The sequence below is a fragment of the Ursus maritimus genome, unplaced genomic scaffold (assembly GCF_017311325.1).
Source record: "Ursus maritimus isolate PB19 unplaced genomic scaffold, ASM1731132v1 scaffold_15, whole genome shotgun sequence".
In the NCBI taxonomy this organism is placed as follows: Eukaryota; Metazoa; Chordata; class Mammalia; order Carnivora; family Ursidae; genus Ursus; species Ursus maritimus.
The window spans coordinates 33,583,984-33,596,899 of NW_024423897.1; the positions used below are offsets into that span (position 1 = coordinate 33,583,984).

The 12,916-nt window shown below is 32.5% G+C and overlaps 1 protein-coding gene across 2 annotated transcripts in view; it reads left to right on the forward strand.

Annotated features, from left to right (window-relative positions):
- The window catches only part of RICTOR (RPTOR independent companion of MTOR complex 2), a 111,811-nt gene that overhangs the window by 59,621 nt on the left and 39,274 nt on the right, over positions 1-12,916 (forward strand). For both annotated transcript variants that reach the window (XM_040630489.1, XM_040630490.1), the window contains exons 7-11: positions 2,668-2,794; positions 6,010-6,179; positions 7,608-7,675; positions 11,150-11,217; positions 12,238-12,320. In XM_040630489.1, coding sequence (XP_040486423.1) covers positions 2,668-2,794; positions 6,010-6,179; positions 7,608-7,675; positions 11,150-11,217; positions 12,238-12,320 — 516 coding nt within the window. The remainder of the gene's footprint in view (positions 1-2,667; positions 2,795-6,009; positions 6,180-7,607; positions 7,676-11,149; positions 11,218-12,237; positions 12,321-12,916) is intronic.

Below are 12,916 nucleotides of genomic sequence, written 5' to 3' on the forward strand. Positions count from 1 at the left end.
TTTGAATTCAGTGCATACTTCGAAATGGGAGAGTGTTGGATTTGTACAGTAACTAGATCCCCTCTTTTTCTTTTTTCTTCCAATTGTCCACCTTGGGGTTAATAGTAATACCCACAGGTGAGCATAGTAAGGAAGAGGTAAATGGATGAATGTCTTAAAACAAATTTACATTCTAGTAAGAGTGATATTGAAGATAGATTACAATATTTTTGTTATAGGTAAAGTGTCATATTGGGACTGTGATTTAACTCCTTGAATTTAAATTTAAAAATTAGATTTATGGTTTTTACTTATTCATAGTCTCTCCTGCCATGATTTTGAGAATTCAGGATAAGAAAATAAAATTTGTTTCTGAAGAACCTAGAATAACTTTTTGGCTATTTGAGGAATATATGTCAATGTTTATCATACTAAGAATTATAAGTGAGCAATTAAAATATATGTTAGCATATTAGAAATAATAAACCCATCACATATAAACATTTTTGTAAAAATATATTTTCCAAAAAGAAACTTAACAGAATGACGTTATTTTTGATTTTCGCAAATGTCTTTAGTGTTTGTCTTGATGGAAAGTAGTAGCTGGATTGTCATATTTGGTTCTTCATTCAGTCTGTTGTGATTTCAGGTTCAGTGGAGCCTCTGGTAAACTTCAGTATATACTTCCGAGAGACCGAGAGTGAAAAAAACAAATAATGTCTTTGTATTATTGTGAAAATAGTTTTAACTTCACAGAATCTCTGAAAATATCCTAGAGACCCTTGCTTCCTGGACCACACTTGGAGAATTGCTGCCCTAAAAATTGCCTGCAGAAGAAAATACAATTCCAGATAGATTCAGACAATTAAATTCAGCTTCTTTGAATTATTCAGTAAATATTTTATTTCAGTTTTGTAAAATGTTTTGGCACGTTACAATTTCGTTTATAAAACAGCCCTGTAAAAGTAAACAGACCCCTAACAATTTAGTAATGCTATTACAAAAGTATTATTTTCTTCTGTTATCTTCATAAATACAGAATAATCTGAGGCAGATATCATTTGTGAATCTAAGAGCAGGAAAAATAGCTTATACCTGATGGTAAGATGTAGGCTCAGAAGAGGAATTATGGTGTAGGGTTCCTCCTTGGTTTAGCTAAAAGCAGATAGAGTTAAAAGGAAAACATACTTGCTGAATGAATAGTGGCCTCTATTGGCTAGAGGAACTGTAATTTCAGTAGTATTTTTAACAACGAACACATATTTCTTTTTTTCAGCAACATCTTGGCAACTGAGCTAGTAGAAATTAATGTTAATATTATAATGGCTAGGTCACTGTGGGTTTTTTTGTATACATTTTAAAAGTTTTCAGATTTTCTGTGTAAGTATTAAATCTTATTTTAAAGAAAAGGAAGAAACATTTGTTGCTTTAGGATAACTTAATCCATGAGTATTAAGGAATATTCGTGTGTTTTTTTTTCCTTCTCTTTCACCTGTCTCATTCATTTGGAAGATTTTTTGTTTGTGCTTGTTTTCAGTGTGTCTGATTCGCCCCCGCCCCCTTTCTCTCCTCAAATAGTCCAGAGAATTCTTCCTGGTTTTTGTCTCTGTCATTTTCTATATAATTTTCCCAATTTTCAGCTGTTACTTCTCTTTATCCAATTGAAAATCTGCTCACTGCCTTCCTAACTTAAGCCATCAATTTTGCTCATATATTATTTCTTTATTCATGTAGTAAGAGATTAACATACCATAGATTTTTTACAGTTGAACGGGATTAATTTAGGGAATCACTTGCCCTTGATACATAGGATTATAAATCCAGTAACATCCAATACAGATCAATTATCCCTACTCCAGAGACCTGTTATTTTGAAATTGTTCATCTACCAGTCTTTGCTTATTAAACAGTCATTAACAACATAATTTGTTTTCTTTCTAATTTTCAAACTGAAGATATGTTATCTGTTTTCAGTATTCCAAATATATTCTTGCCAATTAAACTTTTCATTTAAAGTAGGATTCGTCCAAAGTTTTGTCACCAGAAACTTACTATTTGCATCCTACTTTTTGAAATATTAAAACTAGATTATGGGTTACTAACTTTACCTTTTGGCATAGCAACAAGTGATGGTTAGAGATAGGGAGATTATTAAGCGTCTGTTATTAAGCGTCTGTTGCAGATTATTAAGCGTCTATTAAAGTGAGAAAGAATGAGGACCCAAATTAGAGTTTGATGGGAGAGAGAATATGGATAGTTAGGTGAATTGGTAGGACAGGACTTGGTGGAGATTGTATATGGGGAAGAGTCAGGAATGGAATAGTACAGTAGTGTGTTGACAGCTGTTGTTACCACTGATTTCCTTTGTCTAGGTACTGAACAGTTGTATAAAATATAGTTCCTATTTGAGAGGAGCTTAGAATCTCAGAAACATTTAATCTTGTCATTTAATTGATTTATAGTCTGAACTAAAAAGCCAACATTTTTCCATAGTAACGATTATTAACATTTATTGCACCGATTATTAGTTACAGTAATCCTTTGAAATGTTCATATGAAGAAGATTAAAATTGATGCCTGGATCTTATAAATGTTCTATGGTTATAAACACCTCAATATGAACAAAATTGGTTTTAAACATGTATTATGAAGTAAATAACTTCTTTTTCTGATTCCTCCCTGTTACAGATGATTACTGTGAATGCTTCCTTGTTTCCTAGCTCTGTGGCCAACTCATTAATAGCAGTTGGAAATGATGGACTTCAAGAAAGAGACAGAATGGTCCGAGCATGCATTGCCATTATCTGTGAACTAGGTCAGAATTTTCTTCAAGTAATAAAAATGAAGCATTTTAGGAAGTATATATATAAGAATGTAACATTTTTTAATGTGAACTGGGTCAGAATTTTCTCCACATAATAAAAATGTAGTGTTTTAGAACGAATATAAAAATACAACATTTTAAAATGCCTTTCATATGTGAATTTTTTTTTTAATCTTTTATTATGTTATGTCAGTCACCATACAGTATGTCATTAGTTTTTGATGTAGTGTTCCATGGTTCATTGTTTGCATGTAACACCCAGTGCTCCGTGCAATATGTGCCCTCCTTAATACCCATCACCGGGCTAGCCCGTCCCCTCGTCCCCCTCCCCTCTGAAACCCTCAGTTTGTTTCCCAGAGTCCATAGCCTCTCGTGGTTCATTCCCCCTTCTGTTTACCCCCCCTTCATTATTAATTTTTAGTTATTGCTACAAAGATATGAAAATTTAGTTTATAGGAATATAGGAATTGTCCACATTCCAGTGTTCAGAATAAAATTGCTTAGAATCTGGTTCTCAGATATTAGTTAACTGCAGTATATCTTGATGTGGGTTAAAAAACAGTCTGTCATACATTAAAAAAAATCTAAATGCAAAAGGATTAAAGAGTTAAATGGGGAAAAATGGAAAAAATGGATGAGCATTTATCTGATCATTGTAAGGAAAAAGAGTCTTAAATTATCAAAAGAAATAAACAGATTTCAGCAACTATAGATTTTATTATAAGGAAACAAAAAAACATGCAGTGCCAGAGCAAACAAAAAATAAATGTTACAAACATGATAGGTAAATAACTTATTTATATACAGATCAGTAGGAAAAATAAATAATTCTCAAAGAAATACATGGCTAATCAACTTATTTAAAAAGTTCAACCTCACTTAAAACCAAAAAATACAATTTTAAATGACAAGAGAAGATAATTTTCTCCCACCAAAAGTAGAGCTGGTGTAGATTCCATTCACTCTTGATATAATAAATAAGTTAATAACAAAATCGTAAACTAAATTAAGAGAATCAAGCCCTATTATTGAAGATTTAAAGCTACCGTTCACAGTACATATTGATTTAAAGACAAAGTAAAAAAGTTAATTAAGGACATTTTGAAAATAATAAAAATTTACATGTCAGTGTATGGGATGCTTGAAAAGCTATACTCGGAGTTAACTTCTTATCATAAAATGCTTTCATAATTAAGCAAAGAGCTTAATTGAAATGAAAATAAGTACATGAGTCCAAGAAAATAGAAACAGGAGGAAAGAAAATCAATTTTAAGGTAAGCAGGAGGAAAGCAACAATGAGATTAAGAGTCCTAATTAGATAATAAGATTGATAATTTAAAATAATCCATGTTAGTTGGAGAGAAACATACACAGGTACACAAACATACACTAATGTTTAAAAATCATGTAAGTCAGGAAACAAAAGATTAATATACAAATGAGGAAGAAAATAATAGTTTTTTAAAATTATGAAATATCTTTTATAAGTATTTGAAAATCTTATTGAAGTGAATGGGTTTTCGGAGAAAATTTTATTTCCAGAGTTGACTCAAAAAATAGAAAACACAATAGATAAAAACCATAGAAGTACTTGATGAAGTAATTGCCTCCAAAAAGACTCATTCATGTAGTTTTCTTAAAAAAATTGCTTCAAGGAACAGAGTTCTTATATAACGTAATCTAATTGGAAGTATTAAAATATTGGAACCTACCAATTTTTTAATGAAGCTATCATTTTATATGCATATACACATAGATATACACACATACCTATACACATATATAAAATAAATAAAAGCTTCCTTTGTTAACATTCTAGAATACTTATTTCAGATCAGCACTGTATTATTCTTAATGCTGGATCCCTGTAAATACTATAAACTTTGAATTGCTAATTAAGTTAATATTGCTAAAAATTTTCAGCCAGGGTAGTAAATTAAAATAATAAATGAAGTTTACGTATTGTAGATGATATATCTAGAAAACTCTGACTCAACTGACAAACAGAACTTAAGTAATTCAAGAGATTAGAAACATGAAAATACAAATTCGATAGATTTATTTTCTGTTTCAGCAATAGAATCAGTAAATGTGTTAGAGAAAAAAGATACTATTTCCGAAGTAGAAAAGAAAACTATATATAACAAAACTTCATAAGAAATACGTATGACTTGTGCATGTGTTTGGCGGAGGGAAGGGGTACTTTTGACACTTGAATTTGTCAAGTTGATTCTTAGTAATGTAGAAATGAGAACATTAGTTGTGCAGTGGAGGGGATACTGATTGAAAAGTGATATGAGGGAACTTTCTAGGATGATGAAATTTCTTGGATATTGGTTACAAGAGTATAAAAATTGTTCAGAATTTATTGAACTGTACTATTAAGATCTGTGAATTTTGCTGTACATAATTATATATACCTCAATTTAGAAAAAATAGAGGAGACCTAATTCTGAACTTAGGATAAACAGAAACATTTTTGAGAAACAATAATGGAAGGGAAGGGAAAGGGTTTTTTTTAAGTGTATTTTTATAAAAATTATTAAACTAGGTTATTAAGAGAGAGAAAAATGAAAAGGAATTGAGTTGCAGACTCTGGTATATAGAATACTTTAGTACATCAAAAGGATAAAAATCAGTTTGGGAATCATGCTGGAATAATTTATTAAACATTTGGAAAAAGATTGAGTTTATCAATATTAGGCAAAACTCAATTTCCTGACAGATTGAAAACTGGAATGTTAATCATGAACTCATTTAAAACACACACATATATGTGCGGGCATGAACAGAAAATGTCTGATCTTTGAAGTAAGGGACGAGTTTCAGAGTTTAAAATCTGAGATTAAAATCTAAAGTTAAATTGAAAAGCAGATAAAAGATATGAAATAGATGAAAGGCTAATATATATTCCCATTAAATGAACAACTTCTTGCAATTGATAGGAAAGAAGAACCATTCCAGTAAAAAATAGACAAAGGATATAAAAAAGCAATTCAAAGACATTAAAAAAAAAAATCAGGGTTTTGGGAAAAGTATAGTCCGTGACTCTTATTAGATACATTTTATCCCCATTTTAAATGTCTTTGACTAGAAAGTTCTTCAAGTCAGAAAGGAAATTGTTTCAAGATAAAATCCCAGATTTCTGATTACTGTTTATTAGGTATCTACTATATGCTTTATTAAGGTTTTCTTTTTTATTTTAGCACTTCAGAATCCAGAGGTGGTGGCCCTTCGAGGTGGACTGAACACCATCCTGAAAAATGTGATTGATTGCCAATTAAGTCGAATAAATGAGGCCCTAATTACTACAATTTTGCACCTCCTTAATCATCCAAAGACCCGACAGTATGTGCGAGCTGATGTAGAATTAGAGGTAGGAACTTCGATATCCTTTTCTAGTTTTACAATATGACTTTAAATATATGCATAGTCTTACTTTGAAATTTTTAAGTTAATAGATGTAGCACGTTAATTATCAAACATAAACTAAGATTGACTTATCCCCAGCAATATTTTATAGCTCATTGAGTTTAGACTGAACTGAAAATATTATTCTCAAGAATATTTCATCAACATATAAAGTGAAGTAGTTTTAAGCCAGTTACAGCACAAGTAAGGTTGTATATACATTTGCCTACTTGTTTAAGAGAACCATTTCTTTTTAAGAACTCTATTATGTTAATTTTGTGAATAGCTCCTGCTAATTATATACTATTTATTTATTAACCCGTGCTAAAATTCTCTGAATTTAGAAGCGCTTGATAGCAACTAATGACCATATATACTTGAAAGAAATAGAATATGAATCTTTCTTTTTAAAATACGCTACAGTTTAATTTTTTTTACTACAGTGTTTTTTACAGTCTAAAATAATAAGACTGCTTTGTACTCTTTTTTTATAATAAAGTATGTAGTGGAGGTTGGAACAGAATTACCGCAAATTAATCTTATAATTTATCTGTGAATGTACTATATTGTTGTCCATTGCAGATACCATTCAGAGTAAGATTAAACCACAGATTTGTTTATATTTGGGTATGAAATTATGCAAAGTATAAAAGATGTATTGTTCTCTAGCATGTCTGTCTAAATCATTAGAATTTTATGTAGATTAGGTTAATACTAGCACCAAAAGGAGAATATAATTTATAAAATAGAACCACTTAATAATGTTCAAAAGTAAGCAAAACTAAGTTATAGTTTTAAAAGTCAGGATAATAATCTTGGGGTAGGTAGTGACTGAATCTAAAGAGGGAATAAGGAGGCTTTAAGAATGCTAATATTTTCTTCATCTGGTGCTAGTTACAGGAATGGGCTTAGTTTGAGAAAATACACCAAACCTTACATTCATGGTTTGTGCACTGTTTTATATATGTATGTTATACCTCAATTTTAAAGTTTAGAAATTTAATTTGTACATTAAAAAATCGCTCAAATTGGGTGCCTGGGTGGCTCAGTCTGATCTGCCTTCAGCTCAGGTCATGATCCCGGGGTCCTGGGATTGAGGCCGTATCTGGCTCCTTGGTCAGCGGGGAGCCTGCTTCTCCCTCTCCCCTTGCTCCTCCACCCTTCTCATGCGCTCAGTCTCTCTCTCTCTCTCTCTCTGTCAAATAAATAAAATCTTAAAAATAAAAAATCACTCATATATTCCTTGATGATGAGTTTGAAGAACTAAGTTTCTCAAACAGCATACCCAATAAAGATACAGAAAAAATGAAATTAATTTTAGCTTGTTACAGGAACAATGTGTTTTATAATAAGGACTCTTTTTTCTTCTTCTTTTTCTCCTTTTTTTTATTAGCGAATTTTAGCACCCTATACTGATTTTCACTACAGACATAGTCCAGATACAGCTGAAGGACAACTCAAGTAAGTACCATTTGTTCCTAGTAATTTTTAAGGAAGTGTGTATGTTGCTTTTAAAGCTTTTAGATTTGCCTGATTGCATATAGAGTCAGAGCAGTGTGAGTTTAAATTTTCTATTTCTCCGACTTACATTGTGGTTCTCATAATATAATTAGTTGTGGTTTAAAAAATTAAAAATTATGGGGCGCCTGGGTGGCTCAGCCGTTAGGTGTCTGCCTTCGGCTCAAGTCATGATGGGATCGAGCCTTGCATCGGGCTCTCCCTGCTCTGCAGGAAGCCTGCTTCTCCCTCTCCCACTCCCTTTGCTTGTGTTCCCTCTCTTGCTGTCTCTGTCAAATAAATAAATAAAATCTTTAAAAATTTTTTAAATTATGAGAAATTTAGCCTCAGAATTAATCTCTTATTTAAAATAGTGTAAGATAGGCTACAGTGGAAACCTAGATCTTTAATTATTTTTCTGTTGTATGTATTTTTAGCATAATTACATTGAGAGACTAAAAGAATGAAATAACAACAGGGAATAGAATGAAGAGCTGCCTTAACAAACTGAGTAAGCAGAAAGCTATATTCTGTAGAATAAGTAAGGTTATTGGGGGGATAAAAGCAGATAGAATAAAGGTTGTTTTCTAGAAATGAGGCAGGGTAATTTTCAACATCTTTTTGGAGATATTCTGGGATAACTATAAATTGATTCAGGGATCAATGTATTAATGTATTATCTGTGAAGATTTTACAGATGGTGCTATTACGATAAATATGCTATGAAGTGTTTTTCTAGTAGGATTGTTGGGTTGCAGACATAAGCACTTATTTGATAGTATATAATTTTAAATTCTTAAGTTTGAGAATATTGTGAAATGGGGATATTTCTGTTGTTTTTCGTTTTTCATTGTTTTTCATTTTTATGGAAAATAGTGGTTTTATATCTTTAATTACTCCTGTCACTGTGGACTGATCACACCCTAACACTTCATGACCTGAGCTAAGAAATCAAAATAGATGCTCTCTGTGTAAGACTTCTCAGATCTTACTCCTGCTAAGTTGTGAATTGGGATTCTTAGGCCCCTTTCCTGGCTTTTCCCTATGACCCTTAACATTCTCCTTATTGATGGGAGAAATGCACTTTCCACGGTTACATGACAAATTACTATGAATGTAGCAACTTAAAATAACATCAATTTATTAGCTGACAGTTCAGTAGGTCAGAAGTCTGGCATAGCTCTTATCTGGAAGTTCTGATGAAAAATCCATTTCCAACCTCATTCAGGTTGTTGGCAGAATTTTCTTCCTTGCTGTTGTAAAACTGAGGTCTCTGTTTCCTTGCTGTCAGCTGGGGACTCTCAGCTTCCAGAGGCCATCCTCTTTCCTTGGCATGTGGCTCCTCTGTCTTCAAACAGAGCAGAAATTCCTCGAATCCTTTGCTTTGAATCTCTCTGACTTTCTCTTCTGCCACTAGCTAGTGAAAACTCCAGTTAGACCAAGCGTACCAGATGATCTCCCTGTCTTTTAAGATCTGCCAGGCTATATAACATTAAATTAGTCACAGTCATGACAACGATACCATATTCACAGGATCCAGGGATTAGGGCATGGAATCTTGAGGGGATGGCAGATATTTTTAGAATTCTGCCTACCAGGATGAGTGAGAGATGAGCCTGGCTATTTTTTGGAGTTGGAGGGGGAAAGTACATTCCACCAAAATCCTTCCTTACCTGTTTGGTTCTTTACTTTCATTTAGTTCCTGGAGTATGGGTATTTCTGGAATATGGGTACATTATGGCCAGGGAACAAGGGAAAATGGAGTGATTTAAAAAAAAAAAAATACTAAAAATTTATTGAATAGGTTAGAGAATTGATTACCAGGCAGTCACTTTTGTTTTTGTTTTGTTTTGGAGAGAGAGCGAGTATAAGCAGGGGGGAGGGTCAGAGAGAGAGAGAAAGAGAATTTTAAGCAGGCTCCACATTCAACCTGGATCCTGATGCAGAGCTCTTTCTATGACCCTAGATCATGACCTGAGACAAAATCAAGAGTTGGGTGCTTAACCGACTGAGCCACCCAGGCGCTCCTGTCACTAACATTTTTTTTTAAGATTTATTCATTTATTAGAGAGAGAGAAATGGAGAGAGTACAAGCAGGGGAAGAGGCAGAACAGAGGAAGAGGGAGAAGCAGACTCCCCGCTGAGCTGGGAGCCCAAAGTGAGGCTTAGTCCCAGGACCTGGAGATCATGTCCCGAGTCTAAGGCAGACACCCAACCATCGGAGCCACCCAGGCACCCGTCACTAACATTTTTAAGAGAAGGAGGACTGAAAGCTTTATCCCATAATTGTCCAGTTCTCACTTCTTCCACCACCCCATCTCCTCATTTTAGTTTCTGTTAAATTCTCATTTGATGCTGCAGAGCTTAGTGTGGCTTGTTTGTATGTCTTTTTAAGTGTTTCATTTCTCTTTTGCAGACTGATTACTCACTGTTCTTTAACTTGATTTTGTCTCTCTCTCTCTCTCTCTTTTTTTTTTTTGTAATTCAACCCCTCTGTTTTTTCTTTCCCAGTTCTCTGGGTTTCTGTGTTCTCACAACTGTTAAGGACTTTATTAGGGAAGACAAAAATCACAGGAAAAAACACAGTTGAGAGTAGTGGTGGTTGAGGTGGCATAAATAGTCTAAGATTGCTGTTAAGTATTGAAACTGGCCATAAGCCATACGTAGGAAATATTTAATGAATATAAGTAGTTCTGTTGCTTGATTAATTAATTGTAACTATTGCATAAGAAAGAATGGTGAGATATTTAGATACACAATTAGAAGAAAATAGCTGGTGATATTAATAATATCTAGTTGTATCAGTGACTATATGGGTTGTTGAGCTTGCATGTTAGAAATGCTGAAATAAGAAAAGGAAAAAGAAAAAAAGAAAAGAAATGTTGAAATAAATTTGGGGCAAGAATTTTCAAGTAAGAGGATATATGTGCTAGGGAACCTGGCTGGCTCAATGAGAAGAAAATGTGACTCTTGATCTTGAGGTCATGAGTTCAAGCCCTACACTGGGTATAGCGATTACATACATACATACCTAGCAAACAAAGAAACTTTAAAAAAGGAATACATGTGGTAAAAGTAAGAGATAATTTTCTTTGCTAAGGGGTAGCCTTTTGACAGGGATGCTTATTAAATAGGGCGGTGTTGTCTGTAGTGCTGAATTAAAGGTGTTAAGTATCTAAGAATAGTTTTCAGAAAGAGCAGGAAAATTAGAACTAAATTGAAAGTGGAATTTATAACTTATTTTAAACTATGTTGGGAGTTTTAAATTGGGGTGGGGGGATCAGTGTATAATTTTTTTTAATGTTTTATTTCCTGTGAAAATATTTAAATGTTAACTAGTGATAGTTTTTTTTCCTGATACAGTAGAGGAAAATCTCACTTTTTATTTTAACATTTAATTTCTTTGATCTCTGCCCCTTGTGCCCCCCCCCCCCCAAGAGAAGACAGAGAAGCGAGGTTTCTAGCCAGTAAAATGGGAATCATAGCAACATTCCGGTCATGGGCAGGTAAGTACTCTGTGCTGCTTAATAAGAAAAACTTGATTATTTTTTCAAATATTAAATTACTATTACAGCATCTAATTTAGATGTTAACCTAGTCTTAACTTTGTATGTTATTATTAGAGTGAGAGGGATTTGTGCAAAATTACTAAAATTGACTGTTTGTAAGTCAATGTGCTAATGATTACCTGGGTGATCAAAAAGTCTTTCTGTGGACATGAGCTATCCATTTGCCTTGGGTAAATAACCAAATGGAATTACTGAGTCACAAGGTGGATATATGTTTAGTTTTATAAGAAACTGCCAGACTTTTTCTCAAAATACTTACACTGTTTTACACTCCTTTCATTAGCATATGCAAGTTCTAATTGCTCTGCATCTTTGTCAGCCATTTCATGTTGTCTTACGTTTTAGCCATACTGGCAGGTGTGTAATGATATCTAATTGTGAATGTTACTGAGATTTCCCCAATGACTAATGATACTGAATGTTTTGTATGTGTTTATTGGCTATTCACATATCTTCCTTTGTGACATGATATTAATGTGCTTTAAATTGTTTGATTCTCCCACTTAAAATTTCAATCTGTACAGATTGTTTGAATTCTACCAGTTATAGTCTTTCGTGTATTCAATAAATTTTAGAATTATACTTTTAAAAGACAAATGCCAAGCAAAATTTTTCACTTCACTTTAGGTTAAGGGGGTATTGGTTAAGAGAGACAGAACATTGTCCTACTCTCTCCAATATTCTGACTCTGAGAATCACACATCAGCAAATAGAAGTAGTAAGCAGTCAGATTGATGCACTTGTTTGGGTATACAACAAATAGAAGAAGGAATTTATATGATAAAATTATTGATAATCTCTAGTCAGTAGGGAAATGTTATTTATGATAATGAAATAATAGCATGATTTTGGAGTTATCTGGAAAAATATAACAGATTTTATATTATGAATACATTGCTATAGATTTTTTTTGAAATTTAGATCACTGGTTTTTTTTTTCTTTTTTATCCTCTTTAGGTATTATTAATTTGTGTAAACCTGGCAACTCCGGGATCCAGTCTCTAATTGGAGTACTTTGTATACCAAATATGGAAATAAGGGTAGGCAAAAGTTACTCTAATTGTTTCATTCCCAGACTTTTAACAGAGGAAATTAATTGTAAAAATTATTTCAGGTGTTGCTTTTTCCTCATGAATTATTCATCTGTATCATAGAGCATTGAAAAAAAACATGAATAAATAAAATACATAAATAAATACTAGTTAAACCCTAAGGCTAATACAAATAATTTGAAATAGTGATATTGTTAAGAACTATGGCTGAATTAAAAACTGGATTAAAAATATGAAGTTAATTATGCTTTATTCATTAAAAATGCAAATAGAGAAGGGCATTCTCATTGTAAAAGATTCAAGCAATACAGAAATATACTTAGTAAAAAGTAAATACAGTATTTATGTATCTTATGCCTTCTGACTTATGTTTTTATAATATGAGTGGTGGTTTTCATTAAAATTGGGTTGTTATATGTATATGCTTATTTATTAGATATATTCCTAAATTATTAGTGCATAGCAATTTATATCAAACCGCTAAAACAAATTGAAATTGGAGGGAAAAAAATGAACTCTTCAGTTCTTCATTTTCCACTTAAATGTTTTTAGTTGTGTTCAAACAATAAAATTTGCCCTTTTCT